At 40.9% G+C, this 27,724-nt stretch overlaps 2 protein-coding genes and 1 long non-coding RNA gene across 4 annotated transcripts; 1 reads left to right on the forward strand and 2 right to left on the reverse strand.

Annotated features, from left to right (window-relative positions):
• Positions 1-1,552: 1,552 nt before the first annotated feature.
• CHDH (choline dehydrogenase) lies at positions 1,553-15,895 on the reverse strand. The gene is made up of 8 exons (XM_069028125.1): positions 15,342-15,895; positions 9,929-10,733; positions 9,373-9,524; positions 6,425-6,554; positions 5,586-5,720; positions 4,290-4,432; positions 3,375-3,477; positions 1,553-2,789 (listed from the first exon to the last, which is right to left on the reverse strand). The coding sequence occupies exons 2-8, from the start codon at positions 10,674-10,676 to the stop codon at positions 2,371-2,373; spliced, it is 1,830 nt and encodes a 609-aa protein (XP_068884226.1). The 5' UTR covers positions 10,677-10,733; positions 15,342-15,895; the 3' UTR covers positions 1,553-2,370.
• Positions 12,120-17,953, forward strand: LOC138117634 (uncharacterized). Of its 2 annotated transcripts, XR_011154747.1 has the most exons (4): positions 12,120-12,207; positions 14,231-14,617; positions 15,195-15,298; positions 16,030-17,953. It is a non-coding gene; the product is annotated as an uncharacterized lncRNA (long non-coding RNA). The 2 variants fall into 2 exon arrangements; XR_011154746.1 differs by lacking the exon at positions 12,120-12,207 and having other exon boundaries at positions 13,082-14,617.
• A 1,193-nt stretch (positions 17,954-19,146) lies between these two features.
• ACTR8 (actin related protein 8) lies at positions 19,147-27,686 on the reverse strand. Its single transcript, XM_069027561.1, has 13 exons — positions 27,393-27,686; positions 27,043-27,213; positions 26,162-26,272; positions 25,791-25,895; positions 24,959-25,132; positions 24,340-24,433; positions 23,409-23,541; positions 22,920-23,073; positions 22,298-22,393; positions 21,607-21,747; positions 20,932-21,196; positions 20,474-20,637; positions 19,147-19,831 (listed from the first exon to the last, which is right to left on the reverse strand). The coding sequence occupies exons 1-13, from the start codon at positions 27,513-27,515 to the stop codon at positions 19,688-19,690; spliced, it is 1,875 nt and encodes a 624-aa protein (XP_068883662.1). The 5' UTR covers positions 27,516-27,686; the 3' UTR covers positions 19,147-19,687.
• Positions 27,687-27,724: the final 38 nt, after the last annotated feature.

Below are 27,724 nucleotides of genomic sequence, written 5' to 3' on the forward strand. Positions count from 1 at the left end.
ATTGATAAAGCAACTGCAGTTCACAGCAATGAGAATGTTTTAAGTGTTTAAAAGGGGAGGAATCTGTGAGGTGTCTGTGGATGCTTAGAACTGCAAGAAAATATGATGTTTCAGAAGAAATGCCTGATTATCTGACTATTCAGTGCAGCAATGTCTCTGTGAACATAAGACACATGGATACCTAACCTTGCTATTTACTCCTCTTTTTAGAGCTTGACATAACAGCAGAGGAGAGGTCTGTGCTTGTTCAGTGGTAAGTTATGTAAGCCAGTGGCTAGTTAATCCTCTGCAGTTGCAAAATAACAATTCCCATCTTGCATGCCTAGAGTGGAAACCCACGTTGTAAATCTCCAAATGCAGGAACTTCCGTATCTCATCTTGCCAAATTGCTGCCCTTCTCAACTGCACAGGACTGTGGTAAGTATATATTACTTAGCATATCCTTATTGTATTCCAAATGACACTAGAATTTACTGAATACCTTTAAAAAAAAAAAAATATGACAAGCATAAGTGCTGAAAAAGAATGATTTGCCATTAGGAGGTCCAGAACGTACAGTCCATGCTCTTCCCAAACGGTTGCACCAGATGAATTGTCTCCTTAACTGATCAATCACCTCTGACTTGAAATATTCTTGTTCTTCCCCTCATTTCAAAAGACTGCATCACATAGATAGAAAGGGTTTACCTGTCTCATTGTGGAGCAGAGTTCACTGCTATCATCCTCCATCTTCGGTTTCTTTATGCAGATGCTCTAATGAATGAAGTCCTTTCCCTCAGCAGGGCTTCCAATCAGTGACTTACTGAGAGCAGCACCAGGTACAAGTATCTGCCTTAAACATCTGCAGTTGTCCCTCCAGCCAACATCTGAGTCAGCAAGGTTTTCTACAGTCTGTTAAAATGGTGTAAAATTCCTTTCTTCTGAAAAAAGGTTTATTCTGTTTGCCACAAGTCCTGAGCAATCCTAGGCTACAGAAGCTTTTACTTTATGATTTGACATCTGCTTAGTCAGAAACTACTTTAGAATACTTACAAAATACAAAATAATCCAAGGATTCAATTTTTCAGTGAGTTCAGTTTCTTTAGTTTTTTTTTTTTAAATCAGTACCTGAAAGTTATTTTGACACCAAAACCAGCCATGAGAGTTCAAGTATCTTAACTTACACATCTGAAGATTAAAAACCCAAAGATTTAAGTCCTAACTTAAATAGAACACTGGTTCAGTGAATAATATATATCTTCTAATTGTAAAAGACCTCTTCCTATATTATCCAATCTGACATTATATAGCAATTTTGAGTAGCACTTCATTTAAATATAGTTTGGCTGCAATTTTTCTAAATAAAATTTGAGCAATAGCAAGGCACCATTCAGAATATTTACTGAGAAATATCTTTAGCAAATAATCATGTGAGCAAAGGCCAGTCACTTTCTGGGTGTTCTAGGAAGAGCAAATCTCTTCCTGCTAGAGTAGTACAAGTAAATCAGCTTAAATTGTGAGCAGAATTCTACTAAGCTCCTTGTGAAAAAAGGCAAAACAAAACAAAGAGAAATTCCAATATTCCAGTAGATTTTTATAAATATCAACTCCAGCTCTGCATGTTTTAGATAAATAGGTTTCCAGTAAATACAATGTATGTCTTCTCCCTGAAAGCTATACAGGTAGAGACTGCTGAGTTTAGTGAAATCTAACTTTGAGTGAGGATTTGTAAACAGTGCATTCCTTTAACAAAAACCACATTTGACAAACTCTGAGCACATGCAGGTTCCTCCCTTTCCTATGAGTTCTGATACAAACTAATTCAGCTCATGACTATGAAATTGCATAAGTGCTTACATTTGCTTGACCATCCTTTGCAGGACGTGGTGATTACTGACTTGCTGTTACCCTGGGTACCATTCTCATAGCAGTTAAAATTCTTAAAATAGCAAGGGATACCATAATCATTTTCAAAATAGCAGACATTAATCTCTTCCATTCCTCATGCAATTGCATGGTATTTCTGGCTTATGTCTTCTCATTTAGAAACAGCTTCTCTTCAAGAGAAAATTGGAATTTACCACAAAAGGTCATATTTAACTAAATTTGTAATTCTTGGAGTGTCCTGCCTAGGGCCAGGAGTTGGGCTCAGTGATCCTTATTGGTCCCTTCAAACTCAACATATTCTATGATTCTAAAATATGCACCTTAAACCAGATGATTAAAAAACAGTAGGTAGTCTAATAAAAAAAAAATATTCAAATTAATAGTTCTTTTAGTAGGATATGTTGTTTTGCATGATATTTATCATGTTGCCATGTTCAGTATGAGATACCAACATGCTGATGAAAGCCTAAATAGCAAATGATATGAAAGGATGAGAATATTTATTCATCTCTGTGTTTCCAGGGTCTTGGGCTTATATACAGGAACATTTTTCTCCTGAAGTGATGGGAGGCCCTTAATGATGTCTGCAGCTTTCTCTGCTATCATGATAGTTGGGGCATTCAAATTTCCAGTGACAACACTGGGCATTATTGAAGCATCAACTACTCTCAAGTTTTCAACGCCAATTACTTTTGTTTGGGGATCAACTACAGCAGTGCTGTCTGAAGGCTGACCCATTTTACAGGTGCAGGAAGGATGATAAGCACTATCAGCCTTCTGCCTTATGAAAGCATCTATTTCCTTATCAGACTGAACATGACTTCCTGGTTGAATTTCAGGCCCACGAAATTTTTCAAAGGCTTTCTGAGCAAAGATCTCTCTGGTCAACTTGACACATTGGCGGAATTCCCAAATATCTCTTTCTGTGTAGAGAGAAAATAAGAAAATTGTAAGTACACATTTAATTTACCAGTACATACAGAATGCAAAACAGAAAAAAGCAGCACTGAAGAGAAAAGGCTGGAAGGAAAGTCTTTCACTTCTTGCTGAAAGCCATAATAAAGCAGAATATTTTTCGAAGTCACAGATATTTACATTCACTGTGAACAAAACTGTCACTTATTTTGGACAACCCCAAAAGGGAAGAGGTGAACTATGAGGAACTGCACTTTATCTTGCTGTACCCACTGTCTAGGAAAAGGAAAATAGTCTCAGCACAAAGAAGCAAAAGTGATTAATTCCTTCACAAGCAGAGGAGGGGATGACATAAACAGCAAGACACGGCAGATACTGAGAATTCTGACTTCATCCCCAACAGGGAATTCTTTCTGGTTTACACAGTGCTTTGCACAATCTCCTCCTTTGATATTAGTTGGATTTTATAAATGAGAAATAAGTAATGATGTACCAACCAGAACTTCTGAACTGGTGTTGAGTAGGTACAAAAATCTGCTACTGAAACAGGTGGGAAATAATTTGACATCAGAGCAAAGAGAGGGTGCATTTACCTGTGGACAGGTAGTTGGGCTCGATGATGGGGTGGTCATTTGGGTCTGAACTCTTCAGCTTCAGCCAGCCCACACTTGTGCTCCTCATGGGTCCCACGTGGACCTGCAACACCCACACTGCACTCAAGACACAATCCCACCAGATCTACTTCCAAATTCAGCATGGTTTGCTTTTTTTTTTTTTTTTTTTCAGTTTAGGCAGACTTTACAAATTCAGCAAATGTAAACATGGAACAGAGATAATGGAAAATACTGTTGCACATTTTTCCATTTTATATAATTTCTTTTGTAAATATGAAATTCCATAGCAGGGAGGAAAAATGTCTGTCACATCAACTCACAGCTGCTCTTTTCATTTAAAATACAACCATTCCAATTTAATAGTATCAGAGCATTCTAATACAATCAGCAACTGGACCAAATTATTATCATCTCTGAAGAAAATAGATTAAAAAGGAGAAACATGTATATTCAGTGATAGTTCCCTAGAATTAGCCCAGGATTTTGAATCAAGATGATAGTCTAAAATGGGGCTTGGATTTGTGCCAGTGTATAAATGAGTAGTTTTATACATTTTCACTTAAACCTTTGTCTAAACTGCAGTGGAACAGGGAACACCTTGTTTTAGTTTTGAACTGCCCCTGGCAATATTGTCCTAACCCACAGCACCAGGGCACTTCAGTAGAGTGAATACTTAATTCAATACTTGCCTATTTTCCCAGAGATAAAACCTAAGTTTGGTGACAATATCAAATAACAAGCTTGTTTTTAATCACCAATGAAGGAGGTTAAGGTTTGTATTATACTGAACAAAGTATTATTCAGTATATAGCCAAATTATCAACAATTATAGTGGAGCATAAACCTCCTTGCTAATGGCTACAAAACCTTACTGGAGCATACTCTCCAACTCACCTGGTAAGCTTCCATTGTGGAAGCAACCCGACCATGGTCAATCACCTGGGAAGGAAGAAAGTGGAACTGAATGTCGGGGTGAGGAACCCCTGGTTCACTTCGGATAAAACCACCAGATTCTAAGTGGGCAGTGGCTCCCTCACCTACATGGTGTAAAGGAGAGAGAAGATGCCATTAAAAGACCTCAGAAGAGCAACATATCCACTTCTTTTTAACCCTTTGTTGTGCTACTATGAATAATTTATATGTACAGGGTCAATTGCAAGGAATGCAAATGCATTCTGAATGGCTTGTAGTTAAGCAGTGTGCATCACCTTCATGTGCTTTTTAATTCCTAGATAAATGTAAATACACATGGCTTTGGGAATTCCACTGATCTGAGAATGGATGTTGCAGTTATCTCACTGTAACTGGGAGGTCAAGGGTATCACTCCAGAAGCAGATTTGGATCCTAACAGGTGTGGAGGGAACTGGCTGCACACCCTGATATGACTGCACTGCTCGCTCCATGACCTGCACCCCAGGTATCCCATCAGTCACATGGAATAGGCAGAGCCATCCACTGAGCCTACCCTGAAGGGTAGGATGAAAAGCCTGCAATGTGTCTCCAATTATGTTTGTTCCATTTCTGTTTAAACTTTAAGTTAGCCCTCAATATTTACGTCCATGGTAAAAAGCCACATATAGCCAGAATAAATTGCCAAATAATAATAACATAATTCAGCAAGTGATGTAGAGCTCCACTTTGCCCAAGCTATTTAACTGACATCAAGGATTATATTTACAGATTCTTTTTAAGGTACAACTTATGACTGAGGTACTGTAAAATGCATGTGTCATTTTAAGGAAAGTCAGTTCAGATTTACTTGCAGGCCTACAGGATTCTGACCAGAGCAAAAAAAAAAATTCTTTTGAGACAATTATACAGAAAACTTAATTCAGTTCAACAATATGTTTTTATTGGTATCCCATTGATTTAAAATGGGGTATTTTGTCCATTTTTTTTTGCAATAACTTTTCTCAGTAGCACTGATTTTTAAATGTAGAATTTTTCTTTTCATGAGATATAATAATGTTAAAAGTGGTGTGTAATAACCTCCCTCATTACCTAAGATGTAAAACCTTTAATTTTGAAGAAAAAAAAAAATAGTTCAAATCCATTTGCAAGTTCCAGTTATTTCCCAGAGCATGAAAAAATTATATGTCAAGGCTGCCAGACTATAAAAGTCACGGATAAAAGGCTGTCATAATTCTAAATCAATCAGTGGTAGAATGATTGCATACTTTGCTTCATACCTGTAAATTTCCAAAGCCATTCGAGACCAATCCTCACCATGTTAATTGGCTTTTGTGCACTATATAGAGTAATAGGTTTGGTGCACTTTTGCTGGACATAAACTTCTAAATGATCTTGAAGGTTCTGACCTACTCCTGGAGGGGGTAGAAAGGAAGGGAGGGAGGGAGAAGAAAGGGAGAGGGAAAAAAAAAGTTATTTCACACAGAACAACTACCCACCATGTTTCAAGCAGAGAACAGCTTAAGTGGGAACTAAACCAACCTCTTACAAGGGCAGTGATGACTAAGACCAAGGCCATGAGTCATATCAGCCTTTTGCTCATGTCAGAATAAGGTTTTACATAAACATAACTAGAATGAAAATAGAAAGTTAAATGGCAGATATATCACTTGTTCTAAAATCGCCTGATATGACTTCCAAATACTGTGCTAACTATTTTAGCTTTAAGGGAAAGTTCACGTTATTTCCTCTATATTTGAATATTTATGAGTGGGAGTTTATACAATCTGTTGTGGATCAAAACTAATTCAAAACTCTTAATGACAAGTGTGCTGCTTAACTATAAAAAATATGCCTTCAGAAAGGCATTTTTCACTGTCAGATGTAGTGAAGAAAGTGTAGGAGTTTGTTGCTCAGTTCTAAAATCAATGCATGTTTCCACTGATTTGTATAAAATCAAAGCATCTTTCCACTGATTTGTTACAAATGTGTTTCAATATGTGTTTCAGTCTACACAACATGACATACAGAAAACTCAATTTCATGATTCATTTAATTTAATGGTTGTTCAGTTGCATCCACAGGAAGATGAAAGCTTAGAAGAAAGAAAAAAAATTACCAGGAAGATGGCAAACAACAGGGATCCCCAATTTTTTTAGATCATCTGCATTTCCAATTCCAGACAACATAAGCAGCTGGGGAGAATTTATGGCACCTCCACTTAAGATAACATCCTTATTGGCAAAAACCTAAAAGGAAATGAGCATAAAAGCCCTAAGATTATTAAGCCTGAGCTGAATGCAAGCAACGTCAAGGGCTTCTGTTGGGATATGCTGCTCTGATCCAGATTAGACACCCTTCCCTCACATTTTCCTCATTTAAATGTATTCCTGTCTTGTCAGAATTTTCCACAGAGAGAAATAATCAAGCTTTTACTTTGATCATTCCTGCATCTTTACAATCCATTCAAACTATGGAAACATTCAGCCCAGCCAGTACCATGGCCACAAATAAACTCCTGTCCTACTTGCCAGGGGAATAGTACCTGTGACACTCAGATCGGGCAGCTAAGCCTCTCTGCCATTTTCCATAACCCTTTATAAATTAAAACTGGAACTCCTAAGGAAGATTTTGAATTCACAGACATGGTAGCTCAAAAATTCTCAAGAGCTTATTTTTTTTTAAATTTGACTAAGACTAAAGTTTGGTTTCTTAGCTTGTGGTAGTCCTCAAAAACCCCCACTCACTGAAGCACTACTGCTAAAACTAGCTGCAGGCATACATTGAATTCTGTTTTGCTGACAGTCTTTTCATCAAATGGTTTGGTCTGAGCCCTGAGCTGGTTCTTGATAAAGGCTGCTAAATTATTCCTCTGCCTTTGACTCAGAGTTTTAACAGATTAGCATGGAATGAATATTAAATTGTAATCCTGTCCTTTTTGAATGACACCTCAGCTATACAGAATGATGGCAAATGAGATTGTAGCTACATTAACATCAAAGTGTAATAATAATAAGAAGCATTTTCAGACTATTTGTCTGATATGGCCAACAGATGGCCAGTGTTATATTTTTTGTTTGTTATTGCTTTGCTCTGAGCAATCATTAGTATGTTAAGACTAATAAAAACCGTATCAGTGCCTGTTGAATCAATACTTAGAGCTGTATTTTGCATGTTATACAAACATTACCTATTTACATTTTCTATGGTACACACAGAGCTGGTACCAGTTTGTTCAGAGTAGCATTCAAATGATGCTTTTCAGTCCAAACTCACTGCAAAGTCAGCACTGTAGTTATTCCTAGCCCACACAGAGTCTTTCATAAAGTTAGAGCTAACAGGCTAAGAGGAAAAAGTGACTTTGATACATTTTTTTATGGGTTAGTCTGTAACACAGTAAAACATTTTCATCCTTTAAAATATACTTCTTGGCTTGATTCTGAACTTAAAAACTTCAGGAATGCTTAGTCTACCTTCCCTACTTTTGTCAGAGGGCTCACTGGAGTCCGGGGAGATCTCTAGGACTCCAGTGTTACAAAAATAAAAAATCACTGGCTGGTGAATAGGTTTTGAATCATTTCTGCATCAGGTTTTGGTGATCTTTTCACTTTGCTGATGACATAAAAGACGTAAAAGAGATTCTATCTAAAATAGACTGTAAAGAGATTCTATCTAAAGTAGACTGTAAAAACAAAACCACTTTAACGTAGTCAAGTGCTTCATCTTGATGTTCATAATGCAATAAAATTATTAGCTCTTCCATCCTGACAGATACAAAATTTTCCAGAAAGTAAAAGCAGACTAATCCTGCAAGTTTTGATGCTGGCAGGGGGGAAAAAAGGAAGGGAAGTACTTTGAAGGTGTACTTTGCAGAATACACGATATAAATATATATCACTCACTATGTAGAATTCATACTTATATTAATATGTAGGAAAATTCATCGCAATTGAAGAATTTTGCAATTAAATTGTCCAGTATTCAGAAAGTCTTTGATCATGTATAATTAGGTTTCCAAGACTCTCTTCAACAAAACTGCTCTTGATAATGGTACAAGTACAGCAATTAGAGGTACTGTTTTCACAGAAATTTAATAGCTTATGAAATCAATTGAATGTTCTGCAACTTTTGTTTTATATTGTTAAAATTATTATCATTTGCAATCCACTTAGAAAGCAGCAGATTTGTTCTGTGCTTTAGAAAATCAAAGAACAGATTGTTTATACTGCATTTTAACTTTTAGCAGGTGCTCAATCACAGAACACTTGTCTTCTGAGTCTTGTAAGACCTACTGAGCTCAAACCACGAAAATTTTTACTCTACTCTCTCTAGGCTATTATTACAGTTTTTAATTGTTTTATAATCATTTGTGTCTAAATATCTTAGGTTATTAGCAGACAAACCCCTTTTAGGCAACATCTTAGCTACATATTCCATAATCAGCTCTTAAGGAAAGTGAGGATGATTTGGGTCTTACACAAGTCAACAAATTGAAAGAGGCATAAAATGAGCTGATTAGCCACAGTATTCAGTTGTAAGGACAATTCAAGCTTCCTTCCACACAGTGACATTTTCAGTGGAAGTTGGACTGAAACTGAAATATATTCATTCCACAGCCAACCATAAGGCAAGATTCATCATTTATCCCCTGAGCCACTCAGATTTCCTAATCTGGTTTTTACAGATTTTCTTATGCCAGACCAGCATTCTCAGAAGTGTTTTTCAGAAACGTCACGATTGCAGCACACTGGTTAATGTGCTGGGACAGGGCATGGTTGCACCATAGCTACACTCAGACATCTTACACAACACTGAGTAACACCAAGTTATGGCTTGTGCCCTCTCACTGGGAGATGGATAGATGAGGATGAAGTTAATCTCTAAATCAATACAACTGGAATAGCATCTACTGTAAAATAACTGACAAAGAATCATATAATGGAAGAAACAACAAAATCTCAAAAAAAAAAAAGGACATTTTCCATAGTAAAGTGTAATTTTTTAATAGATTTAAAAAAAATTAGCTTTGATGAATACTTTTCATACTGGAAATTGAAAATCTCTTACCTTTTTCCTTTGCCCATTTTTCACATACTCAACACCAATGCATTTTGTTCCTTGAAACAAGATTTTTGTTACAAGTGTCTTCTCTGCAACTGAGAAATTTGGGCGTGATATGGCTGGGCGAAGATAAGCACTAGCTGTGCTCCATCTTTGACCTACAATGTATATTTACATTAAACATCAAAATAGTCATGCTCAGTATTCTTCAGATTTTGGCCAATAATCACCAGGATACTTACAGACAGAGAGTCTTCATAGAATTTGTAGAGTTCAAAGCAAATGTGATTTGATATAATTCAAGATTTTATTTTAACATAGCAAATTTCACAATGGCATAGTTTAACTGTGAATCAGGACTTGCCTGCCAATGCAATGTGCAATGAAATGCACAATACACCGATAGCAAGCTGCTGTGAAATGAATAGGCTGTAAATACAGAGTGCCATAGCTGCGTAGGAACCTAAACATTCAAATGGCATTCAGTGCAGATTATAAATCCATATTCCAAAATTTTCTGGGTCAGAAATAGAAATTACTTAAGGACCCCCTTATGATTTACCTTGGTGTATAGTCATGTCCATCCAGCCAAAGCCTTCTTGCTGATAGCCATTCATATCATCTGTGAAGGGATACCCAGCTTGCTGGGCTGCCTCCAGGAATGCTTGGTGAAGAGGATGGTTTGTTTTCCCTCTTGACACATGCAGGGGGCCATTCCCACCTCTGTACTGATCTGGCCCCAGTTCATGTGTCTGTGCCTTCTTAAAATAGGGCAGGCAATGCTCATAGTCCCAGCCTAGAGCCCCCTCCCTGCTCCATCGGTTGTAATCCTCGGCGTGCCCACGGATGTAGACCATGGCATTGAGAGAGGAGGAGCCCCCCCACACTCTGCCCCGGGGCCAGTACATGACTCGGTTATCCATGTGCCTCTGGGCTGTGGTGTGGTAGTACCAGTTGTATTTCTCATCACAGAGGTTGTATGTTAAGGCAGCAGGCATGTGAATCTTCCACATCAGTCTTTTACTGCCTAGCAGGGTATCTTTAGGGCCTGCTTCCAAAAGTAGCACAGTACTCTGAGAGTCTTCTGTCAGCCTGTTGGCCAATACACAGCCTGCTGATCCAGCTCCTACAATGATGTAATTATAAGAGTTTGCCTTTTCGGAGCTCAGTTGAGATGATGCACGGGAAATTTTGAATTGTTGTTCATTGACCCCTAACATGTTCTTTAATGTGTGTGCTTTAAACAGGCTTCCTGCTACTTTGCACATCACAGGACTGTGACATTTAAATCCTTTCATTATATATGACATCTTTACTGATAGTTAGTCACTCTTGCAGAATTTCTGACAAAAATCCAGTGGTTTACCCTAGAAAAAAACCCAAAAATACTAATTAAGATGTAAGCATTACTAACTCTAAAATGTCAGTCATTTTCAGGTGACACAGGTATATTTTACCCATTTTCATGACCCAAAAAGTTAACAACAATGCCAATAAAACAGCAAACATTTTCTGTCTTATTATTCTTTTAATGCAGTCTATGCAGCAGTCAAATGTACTATCCTATATTATATGTAGTCTGATTTTGATTTGCTTCTGGTTCCTGAAACAGATGAACATTTCAAGTATTTGCCAAACCCATAACGGGTGGAAACTTTTACATTCCTTGTAGTCTCTCTTTATCCACCTCTAATAGGCAAGAATTTAAGAGAAACAATAACTTCAAAAACTTTTCTGTAAGTTTGTGACAGTGATATCACACAAGGCAATTCACAATGGAAACGTGAATTGCTCACTGGACATTCTGCCAGACAGGGTCTCCACAAAACAAATGTGTAGCAAACTCATTTCCAGCTATCCATCCCTAAGGTGAAAACTGCTGGGTTTGGAGGTGTGTCTCCTAACACAGAGAAAAGCAAAATGTGTTCATCCCTTGCTACTAAACCCAGATCCTGCAAGAATGCTCCGAGTACGGTTACATTCTAACACCACCACATCCTTAGGCTGAGTAGGAATGGCAAGATTTTACCTCCAGGGAAGCCTGTGAGCCTTGGAAGTACCACAGGTTTAGCTCTGTGTTGCACTAGGTTGGGCACAAGGACTCGCTGCCAGATTTTCACAGCCTGTGTGTCACAGGCACTGATCCTGCTGGCCAGTCTGAAGGGTTTCTCCTGCTCTCTGCCCTTAAAACTGCTCCTTTTGGTCTAAACAATTAGTGAAATGGGGTGTCCTTGGACTGTAAATAGTATTTCGCCCTGGCCCATGGCTTCTGTCTAAGCTCTTGCACTGGACTCTAAAGACAACAACTTATCCAGAGTCCATGACACTTATCTCTTTCAGCACTGCCCAGCTGAAAGAGATAAGCAAGTGTTCTCCTGAAATACACTGAATACTCTGTAACAAAATTAGGCGTAAATTGCTGCTAAATGTTAAATATCTTCCATGCACAATTATAATTTTATACAGTTTTATGTACAATCTCATTTGCAAAAGTATGTTCCTTTACTCTTGGGGAACAGATGGGAAGAAGCATAACTCTCTGTCTTTTCTTAGGAAAACTTTAATAAACTTGTCTGGGGCTGAACAAACCCCAAAACTTCTGAATGAACAACCAGCCAATGGAAAACAATTTGTTCTGTAAAGAAAAAAAAAAAGATTGTGGGGATATGTCTGAGCCTAAAGTTCACACAGCTGATACTCCTCACATGGCTTATTCGAAATTGTTCCCAGCTGAGGATGGGGAGGGTGTCAGCTTTTTTTTTGCAGGTGGAGACTGTTAAAGAATTCTTTCTTGAAGAAGGTTTATCAGCTTTTTGTGATGCAGTAGAGGAGGATGCAAAGGTAGGAAGGCTTTTCCTTGTTTTGGTTTTGATGAAGAGGGGTACAGTTCTGCAGTATCTGTGTTTAACCTGCAGACCTGGTGGGCCATAGGATTTTATTCATCCAGGAGCAGCAGATTGGTGATGGGGTTGGTGTTGGGGTGGCTCAGCCTGCTCTCGGGCTGAAACCATCAAATGTCAGTCAAACCAGGGCCATCCACTGGGTGGATTTCCCCACCCAGGACAGTGGATCGGAAGGTGGACCAGACGAGATCACTGAGGTCTAGGTTACCTCGCCCTAGGTGGCTCCCAATCTTAAGTTCCAGAAAGTTCTCCCTTTCTTAGTTATTAATTGGTTCCCTGTTATGACACCTGCCTCCCTGTTTTCCCCATTTGTTCTGAAAAATTGTATCCTCCCCTCTGCTTGTACCCCATTGGTTGTTTTCTCTTTTCCTGCCTTGCTCCAGCCCCCCATAAAGGGGTGAGCCCGCTTCTTCTCGGCGCTTTTTCTGGTTCCTGGACCCTCCTGCAAATAAACCTGTTGGAACTCACACCAAAAGCCCCTCCCGCTTTCTTTGGCTCTGGACTAACGCGGGTCTAATCCATGGGCCACCCGATGTGTTTCCTCTGAGGAGGAGCCAGCGCCCGCACCCATCCCACGCCGATTCCACTGAGCCGTCCAGCGAGGACGCTGTGGAGGCCAACGCTGCGTCCCCTCTGCCCGAGGGCACGCTGGGGCTTGTGGTTACAAGCCCCCGGTTGCCTTAGGTTGGTAAGATATGGGCCTGGGCCTAATAATCTGGGAAAGATACTCTGTCCCAGTAGGGAACTACAGATTTATGGCCAGCTCTCTCAAGTGTTGCAGTGGCTGTGTCAAAAGGAAATAGGTAGAAATAGGGAGGTTTATACAATGTGGTTCTATTGGGATGCTCTGTACTCACTACCAACAAAAAATACCTTTTGCGCCTTACTGGATGTTACTGCAATGTCTTTATCTGGCTTCCCCTATATCGTGACCTTGTTATGAACATGTAGCAAAATGTTCTTCAGGAATCAGTGAGCAGACTTTCAGAAATGCATATGGCAGCAACATAAAATCCATTCCCTGTATCAGAGTAGATCTTCAAAATCTGGAGCTTGTTTTAAAAAAGGTTTTATTTACCAAAGTTGCTATTCAGCAGGGCCTATGGCTGGAGGTTGTACAAGACTGAAGAGAGTAGGAGCATTTCAGCAGGAAAACTCTGTTGCTATGATATAATTATACAGCTTATCATACATTGGTTAGCTATAGGTGGGCAATGGAATTCAGAAATGAGGTGTTTGGGGCTCCTTGCACCATTGTAATACATTTCTGAATACAGTATCAGGCTGATGCAATCTGTGGGTGCCTACTATTGCAACTGTACTGGTGTTGATCTGGGGTCATATGTGAAAACAGACCCAAGACAGGGCATCCACTGTCTGGGCTAGAAGGCTGAACTGCCAGCCAAGAAAGCTGAACCTAATATTCCTTTCAAGTAACTTAAGTAGTGTATTTTAAATCTTCTCCACCATATGTGTTTCAGATTTACAGTTAGATGTTATTTCATGGCTTTCTTCACTTACTGTTGTTGTTTTACTTCAAAAGGAACAGGACTGGCAGAGTAACATTTGAGAGAATTTTTATCTTGCAGAGAGCTGGGAGTGAAGTCAGTAAGCAATGTCCTTAACAGTCAAGTGACTTTGACAGTCACTGTGTAGATGATTCATAAACCTTGGTACTTTTGATTTCTGAAGTGCAGAGGTCAAAAATCAAGCCATTCTGTTTTAATACAACTCCAGCACACACCTTTAATGGATTAAAATGGATTAAAACACTAGTTTCAATGGACTAAAATGCTAGTTTCAATGCACAATTCTTTTTGCTATATTGATTCACGTCCACCCTCCTCTTTGTGTGGTCCCTCTGCACAAGCACTATCCTACTCCAGTTTTCCTAAATTGATCCTGGAATGAAAAGGAGAGGGCCACTGTGCCTGAAATTTCACTCCCTGTTTTGTTGACAGAGGCGAAACAAGAACATCCTCTCTGGCAGATGTAAAACAAGACCCTCTCCCAGAGATGTCCACAGCAGGGACAACAGACAAAGTAGCAGAGCAATGGGGCTTTGTCAGGACATTAACCCTTCATGTCGCTACCAAATCCTGTCAGGCCTGACTGTAAAGTGCAGGAGAAAAAACTCCTCAGTGTCACATTGACGGCTGCTGTCCATGCCCAAGCTAGCTCCAGCGGTGTGTGGCAGGAGTGGGGAGCAGCCGGAGGCACGGAGCTTTGAAGCTGCTCCTCTGAAGCCTCAGCGCTACCCTGCGGAGCACCGGCTCCAGACAATGTAGCAGTCAGCAGCCCTCGATGAAGGGAGAGATAAAAAGTATTGAGGAGGCTTGCCCCGGGAGGTAATCCAACTTCATTGAAGGGTCTCCTCTGAGGACAAGCGCCGCCTGCAACGCGACCATGCCTTACAAAGGGAGTAAAACAACTAGGGACCAATAAGCGGATTAGGAGGGGGGGACGCTGGAGGGATGGACTCACATCTGGTCCAGTGGTCTTGGTGGGTGGAGGGAGAGGGGCCACATGCCCCAATGGGGCGTCGAGGTTTAAGGGAGTTCCAAGAGGGAAGGTATCCGAGGGGGCAGGATCTCGGGGGACTGACGGGGGCCATAAAAGGGTAATTAGGGAGGGCTCAGGTGATGGATACCGAACCTTCGGGAACAACAGGAGGGGTTTGGCTGATTGATAGGGAAAGAGCCAGAACGAGGGGAAGGAGAAAAACCATACAGGGAGCACGGGGGGAGCGGCTTGGGGCTGGGGCAAACCAACTGGGAGTAGGAGTGGGGAAGGTAGGGATGAACCACTGGGGTACAGAAAACATATATAGTATTAAGTAAAATAAATACAGTAAAAACCTCGCATCACCACACCTCAGGTTACAGCAGATCTTGCTTTTTGTTTGTTTGTTTTTCCCCGCTGCAGGCCGTGTAACAGGGTTTAAATGTATCTGCTGCGGGAATGTTTTGGACTAACTTTCCCTTCAGTCCTGCTAGGAGGAAAGTTCATTCACTTTCAAAAACTTTGTGGTGAGTTTCATTTCCAGGGCTGCAAGTGTTCAAGCCGACTTACCTCACCGCTTCCTCCTCTGTGCACAAGCGTGTCTGTGAGCTCCGTCGGGTCCGGGGCTGCCCGCTCTGGGGCTCCTGCGGCGGCTACTGAGCGGGAGCGGGGCCACTCCCGCCCGGCCGCCCGAGCAGGACGGAGATGGGTCTGTCCCGGTCCCCTCGGCAGGTCGGGGCACCCACAGGCCGCTCTCTCCCAGCCCGGGCCGGGGAGGCCGCTGGTGTGTGGGGGCTGCCGCCGACCCTCGGTAGCCACCGCCCAGCAAGGCGGGCGGAGCGCGGGGTAGTCCGTGCGAGCGCTGGGGCCGCCGGCGGGAGGGCGCGGGGGCGAGTGCGGGCTGCGAGGGGAGAGCTCCGCGGGGAGGCAGGGCAGGAGCGCGGCTGGGACTTCCCCCCGGAGTGCACCCTTTGTCCGCTGTCCGGGATGTGCCAGAGCGGCTTCGTGCCGTTTCGGAACCGCCCACAGGGGCAGCGGGCGAACTCCTCAGCCTCGCCCATGCCGCGGGAGTCCCCGGGAGGATGCGCTGCCCCGCCGGGACAGGGCTGCCAGCCCCGTGGGGCAAACCCAGCCCCGTGATGAGGTGATGCCCCCCCCTCTCCTTCCCGAGAGCCCTCCAACTTTTTTACCTCGCTCTTAATGGGGCGGAAAGAAACGTCTCCCCCACCCTCGGCTGAGAAAACGTTTCGCTTTCCAGGGGGAGCGCTGGGAGCTGCAACGCGGCTGGAGAAGAAACCCCAGATGTCCCCGCTCCGTGCCCCGCTCCGTGCCCCGCTCCGCCCTTCGCTCTGTGCCCGCCGTGCCCGTGCCTCGTTCCGTCCCCGGCACTGACGGGAGGTACAGGTGTACGAGCGCTGGGCGCAGTGCTCGAAGGCAGCCTGTGAAAGCAGTTCAAGGCTTTGATTGCGATCCTTACCTGTGCGAGGCGTGCTTCCAGAATCCCTTGGTTTGGAAGTGAGAGTAGCAAACGCGCTGTCCCGCCGGGCCTGTCTGTGGTCACTGATTCATTGCCTCAGCAGTGACGACTTTCGGGTTTGGTTGTATCACTGATAAGTGTGTGCTCAATCATAATTCTCAACACTATCCCTCTAGGTAGCCAGAAGAACTGGTAATTCAACAGTATAACTCAGATAACTTCTCTGTTGGCTTTGTCCTCTGAATATCTTCAGTCTATGCTAGTGTAGTGCTAGTTCATTGTAGAGTAAACTGCATTAAAACTTGGTAGTGGTGAGAGTATCTCATAAAATTCCTTGAGAAATGGCCAGGGATTGGTATTGCGTGAAGAGTCAGTGCCACTCCTGGAGGATGAACCCAGGAGTCTTGTTTTCCCTTTCAGAATGCTCATGGTAGAGCAAAGCTGATACAATGAATACAAACCTAGATAATTGTGAGATCTTGTACTCTTTCCTGACATCACCTAAAGATGATGGGCTCTGCTGCAATATCTTTAATATTGTTTGTAGATGCTGGGTTTCTTTCCAAGTCTTTCTTTATCACTCTTCTCAGAATGTATTGAATGGTTAATAATTTTCTAGACTAGTTACTTGTTAATGTTTTTGTTCTTAATCAGATAAGAAGATAATGGACAGTCTCTGGGTGGTTGGTTATTCACACTCAAGCACCACACTCCAAACTTCTGAATAACTATTCATTAATGGAAAAGAGTAATCGTTCCCTGTGGAACTATGAGTAAACGTGTACTTGGTATAAGTGGTCTTTAATCTTTCCAATGATTAAGAATGCTTGAAATCAAAGTGATGTGTGTTGTGCAGTGTTGAAATAATTTTGTACACTTTCAATGCTGTTATTATTGTAAGCAAATAAAAAGTCTATAAAAATATGCATTAAATATGTATCAGAGTATAGAAGTTTCATGAAGTAACAGAGTAATTTCAGCAGTTAAGTGGGGTAGATGTAGAGGACAAAACTCTAAGTGTGTTCATTGTTTTGAATGTGAAGAAATAGAGTTTTTCACTTCAGTGTAAGGGCTCCTGCAGGTGTTCAGTATTTCATGGGTTTGCTGACTAGAAATTGGTGATGATATCTTATCCCTCTGTTACCAACTAAATCATACGCACGGCCTTTAAATAGAAATTTTGAGAATTCTGTGCAGGTGAATTTGCTATTTTTTAATGCGTGGATACTTGAATATTTATCATTCTTGAGTCAGAATTCACTGCAAACTAGACTGAAACTACTCATTGTTTTCTGTTGCATTATTTATCATGCATATTCAGCTGATTTTCCCCTGTATGTTTGCAAAAAATCCGGCAAAAATAAATGTTTTGGTTATACAGATATTTGAATGTTAAAATCCTGTTAAGATGCAGATGATTTTGGTCTTAGGTGACTTTATGTATACCGGCCTTGGCAAATTTTAAAACTTCTCTTAAGTTTTATGCTTATTAGAGTAATGCTGCACTTCAGGAATTAGTTATTTTGTAGCTCTTGCTCAGGGTAAAACTCTAAACAAAAAGGAAGAGAGGAGATATGATGATTGACTGATGAGACACCACATTGCAGGGGGAGGTACATTCCAGTAACATAGGAGGAGTTGGTAGGGAGCAGATTCAGACAGTTTCTTTCAAAGTAGGGACGAACATTAAGTAAGCCAGTCCATGGCTCCATGGCTCCAATGGCGATGATCATTTTGAACTGCTCTTTAGCACACTTTCTATGTATGGACAATGGAAACGATCATTTCAATAGTTCTGTGTGCATTTTCTCTAAAGTCTAATAAAATACACATAAATGAATCGAAAAATACCATATATTGATAAGTATTATTATAATAACTGAAGACAGCTTTGACAGACTTGTTTCAAAGAGTTTTTTTTTCTCTTTTAGAGCTCCTCACTATCAATTCAGTTGCAGGATTTGAGTGTTTTCCCCTTGCTGCTCTACTCGTGACTGTGTCTTAATACTGTCCCTGCCCTGGCTGCGTGGGGTCCCGTGTGCCCCACAGAAGCACGGGTGGGCTCAGTATTATACCTGGTAGCAAAGAGTCGAGAAGGGCGTTTGCGTGCGTTCCTGCAGGAGCATTTACTGCTGCTGCACTCTCGAAGGTTGCAGAGGCAAATACGAACATGATCCCGAAAGTCACAGTTTTGTCCGGGGGCGGGGAAAAGGCAGGACCAGGGAACGGGGGCCAATGGGGAGCTCTGGGGGAGTGACGAGAGGCAGAGGCCGACAGCCAACCGGGGAATCCAAACTGGGATAGATTAACATTACAGAACGTGCGGCCTGGGAGAAGACTCTCTGGACACTTTAACATAAAGTGGTTCTTGTGGTACTAGGGACTTGTCTTACTGAAAACTCTGTCCCTTGTACTATATGTTCACTGGCCACCAGTGTCTCATTGACGCAGCAGCTCGTGCCATCTCAGACTGAGGTAGAGTTCTCACCTTCTTGAGCTTTTATATCCTGTTGAGTTTTGCTGCAAACATCATTTTAGATAAGATCACGTAGAAGAGAATGCCTTTTAGGTATTCTTGCATTAGGAATGCTTTCAAGTATGTTCAGAAAGCTCCAGTATTTCAGTTCAAATCAGTCTTGTGCTTTTGAAGGCAGCTGCCCAACCAAACCCGGTTTGGTTGGTGTTGCAGGGTGGTTGAGGAGCGCAGCCATGCTGCACGCAGATGGAATGAAACTGGAAAATGTGCTGGCTGTATAAAATTGCAGCTAGGTCTTTCGGGTGTGGTGTAGTGGTTTTTGTATAACAGACAAAAAAGTGGACTCTACAATGGATAATGAAAAGCTAACAAGAGGTTTTGATGATAAGTATAGGGCAAGAAAGAAATACTCAACTTCCAAATTCTTGTGTTTCCACTGAGTAAAATAATTTATTACATAAGTAAAATACTAACAGTGACTGTAGTTTTAGTTCTTCATTTCACTTTTACCCGAATGATCACTTATATAACAACTTCATCTCCTGGTAACATTAGAGTAGGAATCAGAATATTACATTAAACCCACAGCTGCACTCTTCAGCTGTTACTCCTGTGTACATGTTTCTGTCACATCATATTTTATACCTTAAGTTCCTACATTGTGCAATTTTAATATACAAAACCTGTATAATATAAATATAGTTACTCTGGAGATGACAGTGATACTCTGTATGCAGAATTCAATGCATACAATTCAAAAGATGAAGGGTAGCTTAAGTCAAGTGCATTCAGGAAGATTTTTGTTTATTTACAACACTTCCAGAAAAATCTCAGTTGAAGTTAATAAAATACAAAAAATATATATCAGCAGAAGATCAATTCATGTGCACTGGAAAAAAAAAGGGCATTTAGGGAAAGGAATCTTCAGTGGAGTTCCTACAGGTTCCTCTGTAGCCACCTCCATCACCACACAAAGGCAGCTCGCTCCCGTAACATCCTGACCCCAAAACGCTGCCATTCCCTCTGGTATATCCACAGCTCCTGCGTTGTGTCCAGACAAGCCAAAACTGCACCTCCTTTCCAGGCAATTAAACGTGGATCCATATCCTAAATTCAAAACACAGATTGCACACAATCATTGGTCTCATTTTGCATAGTACTCTAGTTGTATCCTACTTTTTCCCACAGTATTCACCAGTTAGGATCTGGCAGGGCAGGGGAGGAGAAAAGTTTTTCAGTATTATCTAGGAAAAAACAGTGAGATAAAAATATTTAACTGATATTCAAGATGCTTTGAGAAGTCACTTTTTTTTTTTGAAGATGCCTTCTAGGCACGTGATGAAAATCTTGCTTTCAGAAATGGAGGCTCTGAAATAGATGGAAATATATTTACAAGTTTTGCCTGATTAACACCAAATGAAAATTGCTCTCAATGCCTGTTTTTCTATTATCTTGCTAGTACTAAAAAACAAAAAAAATCACAATTTCTTGCTGAGGAGAAAGGTTACCTTCATGGGCAAGTACTAACTGCTTCTTTAAGAACATGGCCTTTAGCTAACAAACACTTCAGTGATCTGTACCAGTAACACTCTTGCTATGCCTCTAACTGGCCAGTGCTATAAGCTGAAAATTCCCTTAAATCTCAGATATGCAACTACTCTGGGATTTTGAAATAATTTTTTCCTTTTAATCTTTCAAAGATTTCAACCAATCATAGTTTACTAGCCACTTAGCTCTCAGTTAAGTTACCTTAGGCCTTGTGATGACTTCAACATTTTCAACGACTCTTCTGAAAGACGGGGGCATTTTGTTGAGAATTCGGTGCTGAAGAAACTCTTGAGCTTTATGAAACATAAGGCCTCCTCCCACTACTAAGATGGAGCTGTACATCTTCTTTTTTGTATCATCAGATGCTGGAATTAATGGATATACAGAAATACATCTGTTTTTTAAACTTAATATGGTCTATATTTGTAATACTATTAATTTAGTGCAAGTCAAAGCAGATAGAAACTGATGTTTCTCTCTTCCTTGGAGATACACATTTTGTATCTTGAGAAACATATCAAAGATGCAAGCATAAGAAACAGTGTAGCTCCTCTCAAGGTGATAAAACCTACTGACACATTTTTCTTTGGTGAAGTATAGGAGTTAAATAAATCCACCCTGAGGTGTATTTTACAGACTTGTGCAAATGTAATTCTTACCACAGCAGTCGATACTATGAAGGATGGCTTTGTCCAGACCCAAGGCTTTGCCTTCAAACTGAGAAATAGCAGTTTTCCTGGACATGTGTGCAGTTAAAGGTTCCTCTGAATCATTGCCAGGTATCATACAGTCAGCCTGGGAAGATCCCAGTTCCACTTCTTGTGGGTAGATCCTCTCCGAAATGTCTGAGGATTGGCCTCTCAATTCTCCCTCAAATGCCCCAGGCTTCGACATAGACTTTCTGTCAGCTGTAGCTTTTGAAGACTTAAAAGTGAGAAAACAAGTTGAAATATGAAAAATGTAAAAAGATCTTCAGCAGGTTACAGAACAGTACAAAGACTTAACTAAGCACCATTGTACTTCCCTTCACCTTTTTGCACAGCAAGGTTAAGACCTGCATTATTATCTCATCTAATCTTAATTTCAATCCTCACGTTCTAAGGGCTTATTTTGAACTCCATCAGATTAATCAATGTGAAGCCTTCTTAGACTTTAAAAATGCACACTTCTAATTACATAATTGTTTAGGCACCTGTAACTACTTACTTAAAATTCATTCTTTGATACTTTTGACCCAGGTAACAAACTTTAGTTTCTGAGATGAGGTAATGAGTCCTCATTTTATTCCCCAGTTAAATGACAGTTAATGAAAAATAAAACCAGCAATCACACACCTGCTCCTGCTTACTTTGTGTGGCCAGCAGATAATGTTCATCATGAGGATCCTCAGGGTCACCTTGTGACCTGTGCTGCAAAATTGTCATTTTTTGTCCAACAATTCCAAAAGTTGCTGGATAAAACAGAGCCATTGGTGCCTGAAGAGAGATTTGGCATGGGTTTACTAAAGTTTTCCTTCTTTTGGCATTTACTACAGGAAAAAGATGAGTCTTGTTCTATTTTTCTCACAATTCAAAATTAAACAGAGGTGCTTTTTTCCAGGTAGTTTTTAAAATACAAAAGTGTCTTCTGTTTTTTATAATTAAAAAACATCCTAACAAACACACAAGTTTCTTTAGAGATTTTAGCATTGTACGATAAGTAAGTATTCAAATGCAGTTTGTTACAAAATTAGGAAATTCAATGGTGAGCTGAAAACTTGCAAAATTAACATTAATGCTTTGCACTTGAAGGATAATTATCATACTTAGATGAAGCAACAACCATTCTGGCTAAAGCTACTTAGAAAGTCTTGTGCATCCACCAGTGCTTCATTAGGCCCACTCATACATATAGAAATTAATTTTATCTACCAGCATAATTTAAGAACAATCCATAAATCACATGGGCTTAGCAGCACTGGACTGATACAAGGTGAGGCTCTGAGTCTGAATGTTCAATATACTTGTAATTTAATTTTAAAATCACCTGTAATTTTTCATCACCTAATCGGAACTGGTACAACAAAGCTGGAGAATCCGGATGCCGAATTTGGAACTCATGATCTTGTAATCCAGAAATATCCTAAGGTCAGAAACAATGGAAACAACAAAAAATAGTATATATTTATCAAGGTGCATAATCTATTTAAACTGCAGAAAACAGCAGAAAGTAACAAAACTCTCTTCTAACCATGGATTTTATTTACCTATTCTTGAGCTTTTTAAAGTCTTTTCCATGTAGTATGATCTGCCAGACAACTTTCTACATGCCTAAGCCTCTACAATGAGGGTTTTGCAGGAAGAAGAGACCTGCTGGCAGATCTTACAGAACTGAAGTTGAAAACCAGCAAATATGTAATTATTATCAGCTTCTTTCAGTAATAAGAACAAAGAAATTGTCTTTCTAAGGGCTGGGATTCTTTTCAGCTAGAGGAAAAATAAACCAAGTTACAAACATTTCAAGTCTAAAGTTTCTACAGCTTTTGCCAGTATTCTACTGAGTAAAATATTTACAATCAACTTGGATTCACAAAATGGCTCCCCAGAGTAACATTCAGTAAAAGAAGAAAAAAAATTACTTAGAGAACACACTATTTTCCCCTTCTCACCTGATCTAGATGACAAAATGTCTCCTTTAGGTGCTGAAGTAGTAGACAATCCAACTTATTAGTTAGCTGGCAGTCTCTATATGGGAATCCTGCTCGTTGCATCAGCCAATAAAAACATCTTGACACATCAGATCCTCCATATGCAAGGCACAGCCTAAAGCACAGAGAAGAAAAAGATCTTTTTATGTACTTGCTGAAATACTGGCTGATTGCAGTGATAGGAATGCTAGGAAGGTTTTAGACACACTGGGACTGACTTTCACAGAGTTTGCAGAACACAGTATTAGCTCTGATCAGTTCTGCCTGTTCTCTTCTTTTAAAGATATAAGAATTCTTTAAGGTTCATATTGCAACAGTTAACCCTGTTAAATGCTTCAGAGTAAAAAAAAAACCTTCTGTGTTTATAGAAATTTTGTCTCCTTTTAAAAGTCAAATCCTTGGTAAGCAAGTAAGTCCATGATTCTAATAATTCTGCACACTCTACGGTACCTGGTGTTGCGATGGGAAACACCATCTTCAACACAGCAAACACTTGTCTTCTGATCTCCCACATCTACAATACATGCACTGCTTAAACCGCTTCCAAAGGTGGCACAGACAGACTCCTGGTGTACAATAATTCCTAGCAATATGAGAAAAAATTGTATTAAATTCATGCCAAGCTTTACAGTAATGTTGCTGACATTTAAAGGACATTTTAATGTCTTTTAAAGATCTACAAATAGTCTGACTCTGCAGTGAAAGCCTGTATATTTAGTGAAGATGGGGTGGGGGTACTTAGAGATTTTTTGTTGGCTAAGGCTTTAAAAGTCCTGAAAAAAGCTAAGAGAAGGGTCAAATGATCCTGTTTCTTAAGATTAAAGGTATTGTCTTCAAATTTTAATTATTTTTTAAATCTGGTAGTGCAGGGCCTTGGCTATCAGATGTACATGAAGTGTTTTCCTAATTTTTTTCTAGTTTTAATCAAATGGCACTATATTAGCATTTCAGATATGGTCTTTAAGTAGTTATAAAATAAGGTGTAATTTCATCCTCTGTTCTCCTTTCAATCCACCTTTACAGAGTACGTTTTCTATCACAAGCCCATATTTAACCCTGGGAAGTACCAGAGGTACCAGTCTGTTCTTCCAGACAACCACACATTTAAGAAATATGTAAGAAATCAGACTGTTGCTACTTTTACCTCAGCTGAATGAGAAGCCCACAGTGGGAATGCACAACAGTAAACCAAAAAACTTGGTTTAGTATCAGCCAACCATTTTGCCCCTTTAATAGAGACAGCAATTATGTGATTGGCAAAAGATGAGGGTGCTAGTCCCAGCCAATCTGGGATAGACGTGCAAAAATGTGCCTTAAAAGAAAAAAAAAAAACACTTTATGCAATTAATCATTAAGTACTTGCTTCATTATGTTTTTTTACCTGAGAAGCCCATCTTCATTAGGATCATATTTACCAGTTCTTTCACGTGCTGTTTATTATAGATGTCTGGAATTAGTAAAATGCATCTGTAGTACTGAAGATAAGAACATTAAATTAAAGCCAGCTATCAAATAAAGTTTGATATACAACTTATTAAAAAAAAAAATCAAGATTTTAGGAAAGAGGAAGGTTTTTAATACTTCAAGAAGTGTGTTCACAGTAAGTGCAAAGAGTCTGTAGCCATTAAAATGCTTAAAAGTACATCAGACATGAGACAAACACCTACTTGGCAAGGATAAATAATTATACAAGTATTAGGCAACCCTTCCCCAGGTGCCTCCTTTACAGTCAACAAAAAAACCCCAAACAAAGACTAAGATTGTGAAATGTCTATAATGGGATTTTTAAACATTGCTGTTAGAAGTTCTAAACCCAATTTTTATCTGGACAAAATTCCATATGAAGTTTTGGGAACCATGCTTACCAGCAGAAAGAATGTATGTGTTAAGAAGAGCACCAGTAAGAGGCTACCAATAACAGCGAGCTGCTCCTCTTTTACAATACCACTTACAGAAGTGGATACAGCCCACACCACACAAATGTGCTGTTCACAGCTCACCTTCAGGTCTTTCAGTGGTATTTCCAGGTATTTTTGTATTGCATGTGACCATATAACTTCAAGGTCTGCCAATACTGCAGTGAGGGAGCCACCAGGTCCTGCATGGAGATTCAACTGCCCTCTTCTAATGGGCCAATGTATATTATAAGAATCTAATGGATTAACATACAGTGCCTGAAAATAAGAGATTACATTCTGTGCATTGCTTTTCCCAAAAAAATAGTAACAAAATGAGTAACAAATACTGGGAAGAAAAGTATTTCAGAAGCAGATACAAGAAGACACTGCAGAACTCAGACTAATGTAACAGCAATACAGTGGATTTCTTTGTGACAGGGCTTGATTATAAACCATTAAAATAAAAAGACAGCAAATACATTGTTTAAATTGTTTGAATGTTCTTACCCAGAGACATCTACCAAACATAAAGGTATATTTTCCCACTACCTCGTATTAGAAACTAAAATAATTTGAACACTTTGAAGCCCACAAATATCAAGTTACTCAGCAGCAATTCCATGTAGTGATACCTCTATCAGTTTATTGCCTTTTCTCTGAATTATGGCATATGGGGAAAGTTCTCATCTACTCCCTGCAGAAACCCTGATTTATAGGAGCAAGGGATCCAAGATGCTTGTTAAGCAAATGGGGGAAACACTCTCATTCTGCTGAATGATAGCAAATACTCAATTACTCCCCAGTAAAGTTTCTCAGCTTTGCTGGGTTAGCCTTACACGTGCTTCAGTACATACTAACTTACAGCAAACTGCTACTGATGACATGGAGGCATTAAAACACACAAAGCCTCATTCAGCAGGAAAATCAATCTTACCTCTTCTCCTACCAAAAATTCAGGATGATTTGATGTGTTTGTCCACTTGGCCCCAGAGCTGTGATCCAAAATGGCAGGCCTCATCTGTCTGTTATATGACCTGGCCTGAAATGTAACCAAACCAAATCCTGTTGATAAATATTTTACTGGTAGCTTTTTATGCATGGAGGAAAAAGGAAACAGCCCTTTGAACCCAGCCCTTAAGGAAACATTTAAAATCTTAATTGTCTCACATTTTCAGAGTTAGGTAACACAATAGCACTATCCACGTTTGGTCTATAAAGGGAATCTGTTCTTGTCCACTGAAGCATAGGATCACACCCAAGGACTGTGTGAATGAACAATTGAATAAGATCTTAAGAATGAGTTACCTGATCAGGTGACACCGGTATGCGCCTGGCTCCATTTGACATCTTTTTGGACCATATTGCTTGGTCCACCATTTTAAGGCCATTTTGTCTCTGTTCAGTACTTTCAGGTTTCTAAGGAAAACCCCAAATATTCAATGTAAATACTTTCAAACCATATGTCTGTATACTGGTAATACTGAAACTCTTATGAAACAATGAAATCATTACTGTGGTTGATTGTAGAAAGATGTTTGTACAATGCAAAATGGACTTATTTTTAAGGAAACTTTTAACTGCTTTTAGTGGCTGCTGGACTTCACCTCTAGTGAGGTGCTCAGGCCATTATCTACTTAACTACGGAAATATAAAGTAAGAGCAAAAATGTTTAAATAGATCTCAATTATTTAAAAGTGAGATGATAATTTAATATTAGAGATGTTAATTTGATTTTTACAGATTCAGATTACAAGTAAAATTATTATATATATTTTTTGTCCAGGCTGGACTAAAATTACTTGCTGTTTTACCCAACTCACAAACTAACTAGTAACCAACAAATTCACAAACAGTGATCTGATTCTAATCCTGCAGTGGGCATTCCATCAGAAGAAATACTGAGTGTGGTACCAGACCATAGCACAGGGAAATCAACTTGTACAAACCCTTTTAGATTTAGTTCATTGCAAACAAATCAACCACAAACATAGACTGGTGCAAGCCTACTGACTTCAGTAGGTGGCATCTACAGTCCTGAAAAGGGTGAAAAAAGTTTGACTGGAGATGTATTCTCCTCTGGAAAGACATGAAGGATGAGGGGGACATATGCACCACACAACCAACCAAACCGCCTCAGGAACAGGCGGATTTTGGCGAGGCGGGGCCGTGCCCGGAGGCGCGCTTACATTGAGGCCGTCCCTGAGGAGCCAGCTGTCCCTGTAGGCCGCCTGGCCCTGCTGCTTGTGCCGCCGCGCGATCACGTGCGGGATGCCCGCGGGCAGCGTGTCCGTGGCCCGCCCGAGCCGCAGGGTGGTCGAGCCGGGGTGGATTACCACGATGAAGTTGCTCTGTATTTGCTGAAAGCAGCACAAAGCGCACGGAGTCAGACCGAGCCCTCACCACCACCTGGAGCCCTCCCGGCGCTTCCACATCCCCCCTTCCGCAGGCCTTTAAAAGGCCGAGCCCGGGCCGGGCCCGCCCCAGCGGGGAGGGAGCAGAGCCCGAGCAGCCGCCGCTCGCCGCCGCCGGGCCTCACCTCCTGCAGGGACTCGGGCACCGCGGCGGGGACGATGGGCCGCTTCACGCCGCGCTGTTCGCGCTCCCGGTCGCGCTCCTTGTCCTTGCCGTTCTCCGCCTCGCCTTTCTCCGCCTGGGTCATGCTCCGGCCGCACGGAAGCCGCGTCCGCCGGGGCCGAGCGTTGCCGCGCCCAGCGCGGGGCGGAAGCGGGCGGGCCCTGGCCCGGCACCGCCCCTCGAGCAGGTACCGTGTGGGGCTCGGCGGCTCTGAGGCGCTGCCCAGGCCGGTCCGGCTCGCAGCGGAGGATGGGGTCGTGCCCCGGCGCTGAGGGGCCGAGCAGCAGCACGGAG

This window comes from Aphelocoma coerulescens, chromosome 12, assembly GCF_041296385.1.
Source record: "Aphelocoma coerulescens isolate FSJ_1873_10779 chromosome 12, UR_Acoe_1.0, whole genome shotgun sequence".
Classification (NCBI taxonomy): domain Eukaryota; kingdom Metazoa; phylum Chordata; class Aves; order Passeriformes; family Corvidae; genus Aphelocoma; species Aphelocoma coerulescens.

Bases quoted from the DNA above. Each gene is read 5' to 3' on its own strand.
- CHDH (XM_069028125.1), bottom strand. From the start codon at position 10,676: ATGTCATATATAATGAAAGGATTTAAATGTCACAGTCCTGTGATGTGC. The intron at 9,525-9,928 runs GTAAATCATAAG...TATACATTGTAG, and splicing joins GGACATGACTATACACCAAG to GTCAAAGATGGAGCACAGCT. The intron at 6,555-9,372 runs GTAAGAGATTTT...ATTTCCTTTTAG, and splicing joins AAAATGGGCAAAGGAAAAAG to GTTTTTGCCAATAAGGATGT.
- ACTR8 (XM_069027561.1), bottom strand. From the start codon at position 27,515: ATGACCCAGGCGGAGAAAGGCGAGGCGGAGAACGGCAAGGACAAGGAG. The intron at 25,896-26,161 runs GTAACTCATTCT...GTTACATTTCAG, and splicing joins TACCGGTGTCACCTGATCAG to GCCAGGTCATATAACAGACA. The intron at 21,197-21,606 runs GTGTGTGATTGC...CTCACTTTTAAG, and splicing joins CACAAAGTAAGCAGGAGCAG to TCTTCAAAAGCTACAGCTGA.